Raw genomic sequence first — 15,216 nt, forward strand, 5'->3', positions numbered from 1 at the left:
TTTGCGTGTACCACCGGTGAAGGCAACGTGTTGCGTGACTGTTTTCCGTGTACTACCGGTGAAGGCAACGTCTTGCTGTGTGTTTTCTTTGCGTTTTCCATTGATGGGGATAGCGTGTTATTGCGTAACTGTTTTTGCTGGTGCCACTGGTGAAGGCAACATATCGTTGCGTTTTGCGTTTTCCACCGGTGAAGGCAACGCGTTGTTGCGTGACTGTTTTCGCGGGTACCACCGGTGAAGGCGACGTGTTGTTGCGTGACTCTTTTGTGTATGCCACCGGTAAAGGCGACGTGTTGTTGCGTGGCTGCTTTGCGTATACCACTGGTGAAAGCAACGTCTTGTACTTGCGTACACAGCTGGTGAGGCAACGTGCTGTTGCGTGACTGTTTCTGTATGCTACTGGTGTGGGCAACGCGTTGTTGCGCGACCGTTTTTTGTGTGTACCTCTGGTAGAGGCAATCTATTGTTGCGTTGTACCATTATGGAAGGTATTACGTGTTGCAGGATATTGTTTATGAAAAGTAAATTGAAACTTTAGGTCAAATTGGTTTTGGCTGTTTATTTTGTCATAAGCCGCTGCCCTTATTAAGATTCTTGAGGACAAGATTAAATCGTTGGAGCAGCTGAAGACTTTGGAAAGTTCAGAGTCAGCTCTCGCAGCCTTGCGTCGACATATCAGTCGCCCTACCGCGATGTTCGACAAACATGACGCCCTTGATCTGCTACAGTCTCTGGTTCGTCTGGCAAGAAACGAAAGCCACAAGAAAGCGGACGAGTATGCGTCAGAGCCAGGACGGATGCCTTGGACCACCTTCAGCTGCAGCGACTTTTCTCGGGTTATTGGGGGATCTTGTTCGTGCTAAAGTTGCCAGGGAAGCTACTACTATTTTGAAGGGCGTGGACAAGACTCCTCCACCCCCCCTGTGGCTATGGATCCATTGCGCGTAGACCGTCTCCTTACCCGCCTCAGCAAAGCACTCAGTGCTTTCAATGCTTTAAATGGGGGCATGTTGCCCATTCATGCCGTAATAACCCGGTGAGACGTCAAAGTGGTCGGGGACGTGCCGGGCGTTTTTAGTCCCTAGACCTGGCTTTTTAGACAGTTTGTGATGTATTTTCAAATAAATTGTTATTTTCATTAGCCTTGTTTCTTTCGTTCCCTTTCTCGTTCTACCACATCCGCTTTCTGCGTTGACCTTGGGGGGACCTGCTCTGTGTCTCAATTTCGGACCTAGTTCGGATTTCGGGGTCAACGAAGGGGTGGGTTCCCTGCTTGTTTCCTTTTTTGGTTTTCACGGGATTTTTTCCTTTGCTCCCTGCTTTTTTCCATGCCAGGGTTGTTGCAGTTGCCGCAAATTCGTCAAAGGGTGATATTTCCCTATGTGGTATTACGCAGGGGCCCTCCCCTTTCGTTGGCCCCCTCCCTTCACCAAGTATGGTCGCAGCCTGCCCCAGTCAAGCTTCGTTAAACGAGCTTCGTTTCCTCAGCCCTGAGTATTTCCGAGCGGGCGAAATTCACAACCATTTGTCAGTATGGGAGCACTGGCTGAGCGGGCGTTGTTCATCTCAGGTAGACCTTATGGAGATTATTAAGGAGGGTGTTAGGATCGATCGGCTTTTCAAGCCCTTCAGAGGAAACTTTAAAGGCTCCTCAAATGATTCGCTGTTCCCTCCTCCTATGCGACTTGACAACGCCAAGGTTTGTGAACAATTCCGGAGCTTTATCACTGATACTGTAATCGATTGGGTAGACGCTGAGGTCATTGCGGTTTGGGGCAGGGTTGGCGATGTAACTTCCCCCCCATTTGGTCCTTCCCCTCACTGTGGAACCTTCCAAGCCTCGTTTATGCCACGATGATCGATTTTTGAATTTTTGGATTAAAGACCTCCCTTTTAAGCTTGACCACCTTCCGGACTTGCCCAGGTATGTTCTTCCTGGCCATTTTCAAACCTCTTTTGATGAAAAAAGTGGCTATCAACATATGCTGCTCCATCCCTCTTTGCGGACTTTCTTTGGCTTGGAATGGAATGGCGTTTATTTTGTCCTTTGCACTCTCCCGTTCGGATGGAAGGCGAGTGCTTATATATATCACCATCTCGGTCTTGCCGTTACGAGTGCAGCACGTTCGTTTGGGGTTCCTGTGTGTCAGGATATACGATCGTCACGTTGGTCAACTCTATCGGGCGCCAGCCAGTTCCACTCTGCCCCCTAACAGAGTACTAGCTGAGGCCGCCGCCTACATTTTATGCTATCTTTTCATAGAGGCAGGTTACTTCATAACTATCGCTAAATCGCAGTGCGTCCCTTCTATTGTTATTCGTTTTCTCGGTTTTTTTTTTTGCGATTCCTTTCGCCAAGCTTTTCGTCTTCCACCTGAAAAGAAACTCAAGTTCAAGATACTCAGGGAGGAGATTCAATCCTCCCGGCATGTTAGTCTTAAAACCCTTCAGAGGTTTGCGGGAAAAGTTATCTCGTTCAGTTTGGCCGTTCCTGGTTGCAAACTCTACGTCCGTGAAACTTTCAAAGCCATTTCCCAGCTCTGCCGCTCCTCTAAGCCTTTCGTTCGCGTTGAGGGAAACCTTCGTACAGAGGTTTCATACTGGCGTTTCCTCGATGATTGGAGGGATTGTTTCCCTTGACGCTCCGAGCTTCACGTAACGGTTTCACTCTTTTCTGCTTGGGGTGCGGTTCTGTTTGGAGACGGACGGAAGTTAATGTCCAGAGATTATTGGCCCTCTTATCCTTCTGCAGATGTCAATTTGCTGGAGTCAAGAGCCTTGTTGAATGCTCTTGTTTCCTTTAAAAGCCAGTTGTCAAATTCCCGCGTTGATGTCCATGTTGATAACAAAGTTCTTAAGTCTGCATTAGACGACGACGGTTGCAGGAATTCCGCAATCAACGAGGTTATCAAAGAAATTTATCGTTATAGTCGAGATCAGACCTTCAGCATTCAAACTTTCTGCGTGCCTTCGTCGCGTAATCCCGCTGACGAGCCTTCGCGGAAGTGTTTGGATTTGGGCTGTATGCTTTCTGTTGGGGCTTGGCTATCTTTGGAACGTTTGTTTGGTCCTCATTCATTCGATTTAATGTCCTTGGACGGTAACTGTCAAAGAGATGCCTACGGCAACCCTCTGCCCCACTACACGCCCTGGGCCACCCCTGGATCAGCTGGGATCAACGTTTTCGCTAACCCCCTACCGGCTGGACGCAACATTTACCTGTTTCCACCTTTTGTTCTTCTTGGACCTCTTCTTCGCTACGTTGTCGACCAAGAGTTTCATGGCGCTTTTGCGCTCATCGTTCCGGATATTCGACCAAGACCATTCTGGTGGGCGACCATCCAGGCCTTCTCAGTCGATCGATTTCTTTTGGGCAGGAACCGAAGGGTTCCGGTTCAGTGTTTCTTTTCCCTTCCCAGCATTCTCAAGAGTGACTCGCCCGTCCTCTCCAGTGGGACCTCTGGGCGTTCCGATGTGTCTGCTAGTAAATATTTTTGCCTTACAGTGCCTTTGATCCCCGGGTTCTAAGACCTTGGAAAGCTGTCCGGCGATGTTCCGCATGTCTGTACCCTAATGACGTTGATGCCAACTTTTTTCAGGCTTGTGGTTCGCGGACATGCCTTAAAAAATTTGTTGTGCCTACCAAGACTGTTGACCATGCAGAGATTGCTAAACGTTTCCAAGAGTTTAATGATGTGTTCAAAGCCAAGCCTTACCAAAGACGGAAGTCCGCCCTTGAGCGATAGCTTTTGGATTTCGTAGCTTCCTTATCTCCCCCGAGAGACATTTCCTCGTGTACTTCGGAAGAAATTGTTAAGTTCTTAATTAGCAAGGACAAGTCAGGAAAGACCGTGTTACATAGTCGTGTTCTGAAGTTCCTTGTGATTGCCCGACCCGTTTAGCAGCAGGGTCGGTAGGCTCTTTGTTAGGAAAGCTGAGGGCCATTTTTAATAATCTTGGCCGTTTGCACGACTCCAATCCTGTTGCGCACACTAGGGTCAAATAATACCTTAAATTTATTCGGTAGGAGCAGGCGGGTAAAGCAATACTGTCTTTGCAGTTAAATTTTCTAAGCTAATAACTTTCCTTAGGCGTTCTATAGAGGCCGGCGCTCACCTTTCTGTTGTTGATAAGTATATCTTAGTGAGGGACGCAACCTTTTTCGTTGTTGATTTCTTTACCGGGGATCGCGCTTCAGATCTCGGCCGCCTTTTGCGGAACCAGGTGTTTAGACCTAAAGACCGGAAGGGATTTTTACCTAAGTTCACACTTACTAAAACTTTTCGGGGTGACACATCTTGCCCTTTTGTCTTAGAGCCTTTTACGAACAATGAGGTCTGCCCTGTTTCCTGGATTGAATATTATTTGTCTGTTTGTCACCTTCTTTCCATCGAAATAGCTGGCGGGTATATGTTTAGGACTACTGACCGCCCTAAAGTTATAAGCTCAAGGCCTTTTCTTGGTTCTGCGGTTAATAACCGTCTGCGCAAACACCTCACAGGGGCTAAGATAGATTGTGGAGAGACCCCCCACAGCTTTAGGCTTGGCCTTTCAAATACCCTTAATATGATGGGTTGCTCTCCGGATGAGATTTCTCGCTACGTAGGATGGAGGAACGGCGATATGGTTAACCATTACAATAAAATGTCTACTATAGCTGGTTCCTCCTCTATCACTAAGCGACTCCTCTCGAGTACCGAGTGCCTTGTTCGGACTCCGATTTCTCATCCTAGCAACGTCCAGTGTATCTTCTAGTTATGGGTTACTGATTTTTCTCTTGTAATACTATAGGGCTGGTGTATCGGCTGGCCTAGAGTAATAATAGTCATGGGCGGGGGTAGCGATTTAGGAGGCTTCTGAGTAATGGGTGGAAATAGAGAATGGTGCTCCTGTCTTGTTTTTTGTTGTGGCGTTTCTTTGAGGCATTGGGGGTTTTGATCGTTTAGGTCGTAATGGTGAGGGCAGGTGCGAAATCTTCCCATAACTTAACCTTATGCGATGAGGTAATGAGTATGCAGTGAGGATATTATACTATCCAGACTATAAAGAAAGACTCATCAGCCTTAATCAAAGTTTGGCTTTCAGGTTGTTAACATTTTCACGGCCAATGGAAGCGTGGTTGCTCAGCCTTCCGGAGCAATTTCAGGAGCTGTTGCACAGGCGCAACTAGGAGGTGCTCAAAGGGGTGCTCAAGGTGTTGTTGATATCTCAGCAACAACAGAGGTTAAGGCTGGTGTGACTGCTCTTGCCACCGGTATTTACAATGGAAAAGTTGTTTTTGACCCGAACATGCCCTACTATATACCACCAAGGCCAATGACCTCCTCTACTCAAATGATTGCACAAAACAACCTGTTTTTGAATCAAAGAGGCTTGGCCCGCGTAAGTAAGTATGAAATTATTTACATGGTAATAATATTAAGGGAATTTTTAGACGCTTTATCACAGATATTTTCTAAGTTTAAAAAAGTCTGGGAAACGTCGATAGCCAAAAAAGGTATTTTCGACCTCTCAGTTTTCAAAATTGGCAGTTTTAATTTTGGAGAATTTGAAAGCTAAGTGGTTTAAATGCAACTATAAGGTTTAAGAACGAGAAGAGATGATAGAAGAGATTTCTTGTGGGCCCTAAAATAGTTGTGATGTTTTCAAAATGGGCCTTAAATGCACTCTTAAACTGTTCCTTCTTTCTTTCTGTATTGATTATGCGTTCGTCCGTGTCAAACTTTTGTCTAGAAAAATCATATTCATCCCAGTGCTAAAAAGTGATTAGACGGTCAGTTGCTTTAAACGTACGTTCGTTATATATCAAACAGATGTGATTGAAATTTTCTTTTACGCAGTTGTGAATGGGGGAATCTATGTGCTGTATTCCGTGGATGTTCCTGCCTTCCAAAATCCGCTGAATAACCTTTGTTGGCGCTTCACTTACGGCAAACTGGAGATAGCACAAACCTGCCAGGTCATGATATAAAGATTTTTATCTTAAGACCACAATTATGAATTCATCTTTACGTTACACTTTCCACTTGCCCCCACCCGCAAAAAAACAAAACAACAACAAAATTGCCACGGGGGAGGGTATCAAATACAAAGATTAAGAGGGGGTACTTGTTCAATATTCCTAAAAGGGGGTAAGTGCCTCCACCCTTCTGTCACTTATGGTAGTTGGATGATTCCTCTTAAATTTAAGTTGTTCCGTTTACTGTTATTATCATTCTAGTTTTAAATAATTTAAAAAGCAGTTGCAGTGCCCACTTAGTTCAAATACATGCCTTTTCATACATTCCCTTCCAAACTATTCCAGTTTGCTCCTTTGATGGGTGTCCAAGACGCGCACTACTTTCAAAGATTCGGCTCAGGCTCCTGTTTCTCAAAAGTACCAAGACGTTTTCGGGCCCAAATACAATGTTACGTACAGTAACAAGTCGCCAGCCTATGATCTGCTGCTTTTGAAAAATTGATCTTGACACGTGTTTTCAAGACCAGTGAATTATACGGTTTTTAGCAATTGCGTGGAGTAGCATGAAAATTTTGGGACTTCAACGGGGTTTGAACCCGTGACCTCACGATGCCGGTGTGACGCTCTAACCAAGTGAGCTATGAAGCCACCGATTTGGGAAGCTGGTCATTAATTTTGTGGGTTTAAACGTTCCTGTGATGAATTAATCAATGAACGAAATGATATATGAACTGGATCATATATTGACCTGCGGATATGAAATCAAGTGAAGCTTTGATCTTGGCAGTTCTGAACGAAATTTTAGCAATTGCGTAGAGAAGCCTGCAAAAATTCAGGACTTCAATGGGATTTGAACCCGTGACCTCGCGCACGATGCAATACGACACTCACGGCCACGGGTCAAAACCCCATTGAAGTCCTGAAATTTTCAGGCTTCTCTACGCAATTGCTAAAATTGCGTTTATAATTGCAAGGATCATAGCTTCACTTAATAATCACATCAAATTTAAATGTCGAGTCGATCTGCTAGCCCTGAGGTACGATTTGGAGACACTGTGCAGAGAAATCATTCAAATTAATTTAACTCAAATCAAATCAAACATTGGTTTTTGAGGAGAGGGGAAAATCGAATTACCCTGCAAAAAACCTCTCTCAGCACAGCACAGAACCAACCAACCTATGCACATATGACGCCGATTCACTTATTTAATAGTTAACATTGTTTATAGGCCTTCCTTGCTCACGTACCAGGATTTGAAAAGGGAACAGGGGAACGCCAGACGGTATCATTTGAGTCCATGTGTGCTCCTAATCACTACATCCGCCAGAAGAACTACAGATTTGTCTTAGGGATGAGAGGAGGCTCTCTGTTTGGTACGAAAAGCACGATCTATAGTTATTAATTATAGAGCGATTTTCAATTGAGTGTCGTAAAACCAAAACCAAAGAAATTACTTTGGCCAATCAAAAAGGACGGAGACCATCCGGTAAACCAATCAAAACTCGAAGTAATTACACGTAACCGACACAAAGCGCGGGAAAATGTGCACGCGCGAACCACGATTGGTTGAAAAAGTGGCGCGAGAACTTTGAACCAATCACTGAGTGAAGTAATGCAAAACCAAAGCAATTCGCTAATTACTTTCGAAACTCAATTGAAAACCGCTCTAGTGGCTTAAAACCTAAATCTCCTCGATGAGAAAGGATTGAGTGGTAAGTGGCTGAACCTAGGAGGGAATGTAGTCTTGAGAAGGACTGATTTGGATAAAATTGACGACAACCTGAGCGGAAGTCATCTCCAGACTCAAGTGATCTGTTTAACGTCCGTAGATGGTATAACCACTCTGGCCGTTGGTGTGATTGGTCTACTAAGCCATGATGTTATTGATCCACTGTCAGTTTAGCCTACTAGATGTCACTGGCTGTGAAGACTGTAAACCGCGAACTCCGCGTTTACAGAGTAGTCAAATCAAAGGAGTCCAAGTGCTGAAACTGGTAAACTGGTAAACTATAGGTCTAAAGAGTCCTTCTCAGGATTGAGTGGTACATATTTTTTTAAAGTTGCGTTGAGTAAACTCAGAGCGCTGGTCATTTTAGTGAAAACATTTTAAAGACCACCTTTTCAAGATAAGCGGATCCGGCAGGTTTTCGAGATATTGAAGACACTGGCCCCTAGGCCTTTTCTCAACATCCCGAGGCATTTTACCTTCAAAACCCGTTTGTGATACTAAATTCCGTTTAACGTAAAAAACTGGTATTTTAACGAAGCCTATCAAGGACGGATCCAAGAGGAGGATGGGGGGTGGGCACCCCTTGACTCTTCCCCCTAGATTCGCCGCTGCCTATGGAATGGAGTTTTATCAAGAGGAGGCCGACCGTTTCTTTCACTGTGATAATACTAATAAACTAAAGTTTCAAGTGATTTTAGACATAATTAAGGCACTGTATAGAAATCAAATCAAATTAACTCGAATAAAGGCATAGGCTGTCTTTTAGGAGAGGGGAAAAGCGGAGTACGCGACGTAAAGCCTCCCAGTGACAGCGAAGAGAACGGAAAAACTCAACGCTCAGGTGACACCAAGTCTGTGAATCGAACCCGGCCCACACTGGTGGGAGGCGAGTGCTCTCAACACTGCTCCTTTAATCGGCTCAAAGCTATGTGCTTCCTTTTGATTTTCAGGTCAAGACGCAAGTGCATATTTTCACGAGAAATTCTCATTTCCGGGAGCATTTCAGTTTAGCCTACTGCGCCTAGGATGGTACATGTGTCGAAGAGAACACGGAAATTATCACCACGTGCCGATTGTTACCGACTTCAACCAACCCTCTTTGAAATGGATCCAGCGGTGTTCGTTTTCGTTACGACCCTTGAAGGTTAACGAAAATGCGCAAATGAATTGCTTTGATCTGTTTCAGCCATTAACGCCTCCACCATTCGTTATCACAAGCACAAGAAAACCTTCAACTCCATCCGAACAAACAACTCTTTCTACGACAAAAGCCCCATTCACGACCCATGAACCCGAAGGTAAAATATGCAATGTTCTGTTCCAAGCAAGATATCACCGTAAGACTTGTTTCGTTTCAAAAGGAAGTTTAATTTTTATAACCCAGAGAAATGGTTCTAGTTGTCAGCTCTTTCGTTCCGAAGATTAGGTTTTGAATTCATTTTCAACCACATAAGTAACTTAACTATATCGATCGTAGGAATGTCAACTGAAGTCCCATTAAATTGCATTTTTATGTATATTTTAGGTCCCTGTGTCCATATTCGCTTCCACAACAATGTTGGCATTCATTTCCTGCTTTATTCCAGTTTAAAACCAGAGGGTTACCTGGTCCGGGGAAAAACGTTTGTTCTTCGGTATAGCATTAGAAGCTCTGAAGTGATGGCGGTAAGAGAGAACCTGACTTCTGACCCATTTTTGAATCCAGTAAGACGGTACATTTTGTATCGAAAGCGGATGCCACGCCTAGTGTAAATTGATTGATTAACTGATTAATCAATCAATGGAGTTTATCAAGCGATGAGAAGAAGGGGAACGCACACAAATGTCAGGCCTGGCTGGATAGAAAGTTCTTACTTACTCAAATTAACATATGAGAGTATCAGACTTGGCTGACTTTAGATTGCATTGATTAGATACGTAAGAGCGCCTTGGAAAACCATCTCAAAATTGAAAATTACAGCCTTGTAAAGAGAACTTTTGGAGGCAGCACGGCCTAGTGGTTAGGGCGCTTGGTTGGAGATCCGGAGATCTCGGGTTCAAGACCCGTTCTGGCCACTCGTTGAATTTGTTCCTGGTAGTTCCTGGTTCAACTTCTCAGCTGCACTTGTAATTAGCCAACTGGTTTGCCTCCGGCCAGTTGGGATTCTTAACAGTTGTTGTTGTTGTTGTTGTTGTTGTTGTTGTTGTTGTTCCGCTCTGTCGTTTCGTTCATTGTGTTTCATTGGCCCTGGAAAGCCCCTATGGAGGGTGGTCAGTTAAGTATGTATTGTATTGTAACTTGCAATGACATTGTCAAGGCTCAAGGAACGTGCAACATGCAAGTAGTGGACAAAAAATGTTCAAAAAGGAAATGATGGTGAAGACATCTTTTTTTTTTTTTTCATTTTTCGAATTACGACTCAGGGTATCATGGATAAAATTCACCTTTTTCTTTGTAAAAATTGTGAGATTGTCTCATTTCTAGGTACTATAAGTTTATATAGTTCAGGTTAAGCCAGTTTGGTTAATAGGGTGAAGGAAATTCTAAACTTACCTCTGTTAAAAGAATGAAGAAACGTCGTGTTTTAGGATGGACTCGGGGAAACTCAACAAAAATCCCAATGTTTCTCAACAGAAGTTAAAGCTTTAATTTCTTTCGCAATTACTAGTTTGAATAATTTTCTTCACTTTCACTCTTTCACTTTATTTCCAAAATTAATGATGTTACAAGCAAGACCATGGTAGCCCGCAGTTAGCATAGTTATTCTAGGTGGGCCACTTACACCGACGACAATATTACAAAAAGACACTTAGAAATTGACAAGAGTTACACAAACAAGAATTACATAAGCAAACGCCTCGTATATAAGAGAAAAAAATGTTCCAAAAATGATTTGAGATATTATAATAATATAATGAAGCAAAACAACATATACTTTGAAAAATCGATTTAGCGTATATCAACATTCCCCCCATCTCCTCAATTTTAAGAAACTTCAGAATCAATTTGTTCGCAATTGGATAATTTACTGTTGAGTTATAAAAGACTTTATGAAGCTAGCTGGGCAAATACGGGAGGGTTGTTTTTCTAAAACATGGTTTTAAAATAACGTTTTGCAATCATTTCGTTGAAATTTGCATACTAACTTAAAAACATCATGAAAGCGTCACGTTGAGAGCTTCAAAGTTAGTTTTGAGAGAATTTAATTTCTTCCTCGGGTTGATAAAGTAATCGCTTAAAAGCCCGTCTATAAGATATTCTCTACCTGCAACAGGAAAAATACTTGCTCAATCGATATTCATCCATTCTGAATCTCAGTTTCAGGTCACACACGGATTATTAGATGAGCAACATCTGCGTCTTGATGATGGTGACCAAACGTCTTTCAGAGGAGTGATTGTTACGTTTTGGGCAGAGGACCCAGCCGAAGTGCATGAAATCTATTTAAACGGAAGGAGAAAAGTGTCCTGTATCCCTGGTCTACATTGTGATGTCCCTATTCACGTATCTGTCACATCAAAACCGAAAATAAGTACGTGTAATATTAATAATAATAATAATAATAATAATAATAATAATAATAATAATAATAATAATAATAAAAACAATAATATTTGTAAAATTTATATCAAGAGCAACTTTATTAAAATCCGTACACACAAATAATCAAATTTTAAAAACCTCAGTAAAAATAACAATTATTCCATCAATAAACAGGTAGTTAAACTATACGTTTGTCCTTACGTACGACATGGTTATAGGTAAGAATCTATACAGCAATGTTAGGAAAAAAATGTAAAAAAAATTACATTTAAAACTCGTACTTCTAAAAAGGCCTAATATATAAGCTAATAAAAATGCTAGAACTATTCAAATCAGTCTCGCTATTCCCTTGTCTATTTCTAGATCACTGTCCTTTACCTCTGCAGATCTCCGTCTCATAGATCTGGACCCCCTAAGAGATAACAACGCACTGCGCAGAATCGCGAAGGATACTTTGGGTCTGATAGTTGTGGCGAAGTCCTCTTGTTTCTTGGCAGCCATGAGCTCAGCTGGTCTTGAATGAGATTATCGCTGGCATTTTTCGGCCATACCCCCTGTACTGGTGAAGACGAGGGGAGTGATTGTGCCCTGCTCGATTTCGATTACTCTGGACGCGTATTTTCTTTTCTTTTCATTTTCATGGAGTCGTTAGATCTGTTTTTGGGTAAGATCTTTATAGGAGTCCTCATTCGGGTCGAACACCCTTATATAAAAAGGAAGGCTCCTGTATTCAGTTACTCGCGAGTGAAAGGTTGCACTTCATAGCAAATTATCTCCAGTAGCTCAGCCTCTAAGTCACGGATCTCGCTGTGACGCTGGATATTTAGACCCCCTCGCTGGCATATCATGGCATGATCCGCGGTGAACCCAGAACCTAACACGCAGACTGATGGGTTTTCCGGTATAGGCCAGTCATAGCGTAGCCTTATTGAGTCTCAGAACTCTCGTTAATTGACATCAAAGTCCATATCCTTGAGGGGAATGAGCCAGTTGAAGGCACCCTTTTCACGAGCCTGGTCAACGGCTCTTCTTGTTCTTTCAGACAGGGAGTTCGTCCGTTCCTTGATTCATTAACCCTCGCACATTGTCTTCATCTGGGTCTCATGGGGTTGCGCCATAATTTTGTTAGCAAGCGGCTAGTGGATCGCTTACTTTGATGGACGCTGAGTATTCCCTCTCTGCACTGTGGACTGGGTTTGTGAGTCAAAGGCCTCCTATGCGCACCGGAAGAGCCAACAGATGTCGCTCTATCGGGCAGCAATAAAGCTCTAGTAATGAAGGTATAAGTACGTCCGAAACTGGACTTTCAAGCGGTTTCAGTGAGTCCCCGCTGTCTGGCAATGTTCTCAGAAAACATGTCCACTGATACCTCAGTCCGAATGTAAAAGCTGTGTACCAGGCTTGCGCCTGATGTGGCAAACTCCGCAAGCTAACTTACTTCACTGAGCCAGTCTTACACTTTGCCGCCAACATACTCCTCCAAATAAGACCTTGATCCAAGTGCAGCCCTGAGGTGTTTGGGCCCTTCATTGGTGACGTTAATTCCGGTCCCTGCAAATACTTCTTTTGCACTGTAATGATAATGACAATGATAATAATAATAATGCAAATATCAAATCGAAGGTTGGTTTTTTTGAGGAGAGGAAAATTACCTGAGTACCCGGAGAAAAACCTCTCGGAGCAGAGTAGAGAACCAACAAATTTGACCCACATGTGACGCCAAGTCTGGGAATCGAACCCAGGTAAAATTGGTGAGAGGCGAGTGCTCTCACCACTGCACCATCTTTGCTCCTCTAGCTTCCTCTTGAAGACATAGTCACCTCAACAGCTAGAGTCAATTACTGTCGCCCCACAGATCGGACCAGATGCCCATAACAAAAGCCCTACGTACTCTTTATAGACATAGACATAATCGTATTGTGAAACAGGGCCTACAGTTTAGAGTCCTTATCCGAGAAGTCTTGAAAGTCTAACCATTTGCAGATGTCATTACAAAGGCAAAACTTTCTTTTTAATTATTTTAATAGGCTGATGTTCCTTTCGGGGTTCGAATTCTTGATCTCCCGCACGGTAATCTGATGCTCAGCTTATTAAGCCACTTAACTGTAACGATAAAATGTTATTTTGATCTCAACTGAAACACTTTTTCTTGTCCTCTTTTATTCATCGTTTAGGTACGTTAACGACCAGGCCAACTAGAGCATCTCCCAAAACAAGATCAAAGCCTTCAACTGCATCTTTAAAACCACAAGCGCCGACATTACCACCATCTCCGCTACCTACATTTGCCCCTCCCCCTCCGCCTCCCACTTCACCACCGCCGCCGCCGCCACCACCACCACCACCACTTCCTCATTATCCTTCCTCTACTACCCCGGCACTGCACCGCTTCCCGAAATACAAACCATCAAGCCCTCCTACCGCTTTTCCTCCCTCCATTCCCCCCTCCGTTCCTCCATCTCCTCTTCCTCCTTCTCCTCTTCCTCCCTCCCCGTCCCCACCCCGTCTCCCACCTCCCGGTCCACCTCCCTCCTTAGTAACGACACACACAACGAAAACATCCATCCCTACTACCTTGCGACCATGTGGTCCTGAGTTCCCTTCTTCACATCTCACAACCACCACGCTTCGTCCCTGCTCATCGAGTAGACCACCTTTTACATTAACACCACCACCAGGAAAACCTCCCCCAGGAATTCCTCCGCTTGGAATCCTTCCACCTGGAATTCCGCCACCCGGAATTCCTCCACCAGGAATTCCCCCACCCGAAATCCCTCCACCTGGAATCCATCCACATGGAACACTTCCACCTGTAATTACTCCACCGTTCACTTTACCTAGTCCTCCTCCAATATGGCCAACCGTCCATGAACCACGAAAGACAACACTTCCTGGTCCACCTTATCCTTTCATCCCACCTCAAGTATACCCACCTCTCCCACCTATCCCTTTGCCTACGGTTCCACTTCGGCCAGAACTCCCTCCTCCATTTCCTGGGTGCCTGCCACCTGGGAGACCAAAATACCCCGGAGCTCCACCTCCATGTGCGTTTCCGACCACCTCACAGCCACCACCTTACGTTCTGCCTACGCTACCTCCGATTCCAACCCTACCTCCAATGCCAAGTGAGTTATTTATTTATTTACTTATTTTATACAATGACTGCAAAATTCTCGCGCGCTCATTGGCTAATTGCTATTGTCAATAAGTGGACAGACACATAAATTCATAATTTATGCGTTTTGAAGAGTTAAAGTTATGCAAAATTTTGCGAAACGTTGATCTGTTGATCTCCGTTTTTCCATTAGCCAATAAGAGAGCGAGGCAAGTTATGAATTTGGCCGCGTCAGATTGAATAAAATTGAAGTTTCTCGCATTCTTCTCTCGCGTTCTTCTCGTGTTTTGACTTAATTTTGACCCCTCTGCCTTTTGGTTATTGTGAAAAAACAAATTGATGTCAGTTTTTCATAAACCTTATTCCAAAATGGCCGCTAATGTATGTGCATACAAGTTGGCCCTTGTTGTCTCGTTCAAAATAATTTATTCTTTTGCTGCTTGATCTTAAAAACGAGGCAAGAAGGGCTAATTTGAATACCAACAAAAGAATGTTAAGATGGTAGCCATTTTGGAACAAGGTTTATGCGTCTGTCCTGTTATTGACAATGAATTTCGTCATAACATTGTCAAAGTAGTCTGCGGATCCACTCGGCTATCGCCTCGTGGATCCACATCAATTTGTTAAATTGATCATGTTGCGTTAGACCTAAAATTGCTTCCATTAGAGCGCTTTTCAATGGAGTGTCGTAAAACCAAAACCAAAGTAATTACTTTGACCAATCAAAAAGGACTGAGACAATCCAGTAAACCAATCAAAATTCGAAGTAATTACACGTAGCCGACACAAAGCGCGGGAAAATGTGCACGCATGAGCCACGATTGGTTTTGGTTTCACTTCTGATTGGTTGAAAAAGTGGCGCGAGAACTTTGAACCAATCACTGAGTGA

The 15,216-nt window shown here is 43.7% G+C and overlaps 1 protein-coding gene and 1 non-coding gene across 2 annotated transcripts in view; one reads left to right on the forward strand and one right to left on the reverse strand.

Annotated features, from left to right (window-relative positions):
- LOC137991793 (uncharacterized) overlaps nucleotides 1–15,216 on the forward strand; it is a 42,681-nt gene that overhangs the window by 16,273 nt on the left and 11,192 nt on the right. Inside the window, exons 7-13 of the mRNA XM_068836832.1 lie at nucleotides 5,086–5,386; nucleotides 5,841–5,959; nucleotides 7,189–7,333; nucleotides 8,640–8,987; nucleotides 9,215–9,354; nucleotides 10,988–11,201; nucleotides 13,387–14,337. Of these exons, the coding sequence (XP_068692933.1) occupies nucleotides 5,086–5,386; nucleotides 5,841–5,959; nucleotides 7,189–7,333; nucleotides 8,640–8,987; nucleotides 9,215–9,354; nucleotides 10,988–11,201; nucleotides 13,387–14,337 (2,218 nt within the window). The remainder of the gene's footprint in view (nucleotides 1–5,085; nucleotides 5,387–5,840; nucleotides 5,960–7,188; nucleotides 7,334–8,639; nucleotides 8,988–9,214; nucleotides 9,355–10,987; nucleotides 11,202–13,386; nucleotides 14,338–15,216) is intronic.
- On the reverse strand, nucleotides 6,535–6,607 carry Trnaa-ggc (transfer RNA alanine (anticodon GGC)). The gene has a single exon. It is a non-coding gene; the product is annotated as a tRNA-Ala (tRNA).

Source organism: Montipora foliosa, chromosome 2, assembly GCF_036669935.1.
Source record: "Montipora foliosa isolate CH-2021 chromosome 2, ASM3666993v2, whole genome shotgun sequence".
In the NCBI taxonomy this organism is placed as follows: domain Eukaryota; kingdom Metazoa; phylum Cnidaria; class Anthozoa; order Scleractinia; family Acroporidae; genus Montipora; species Montipora foliosa.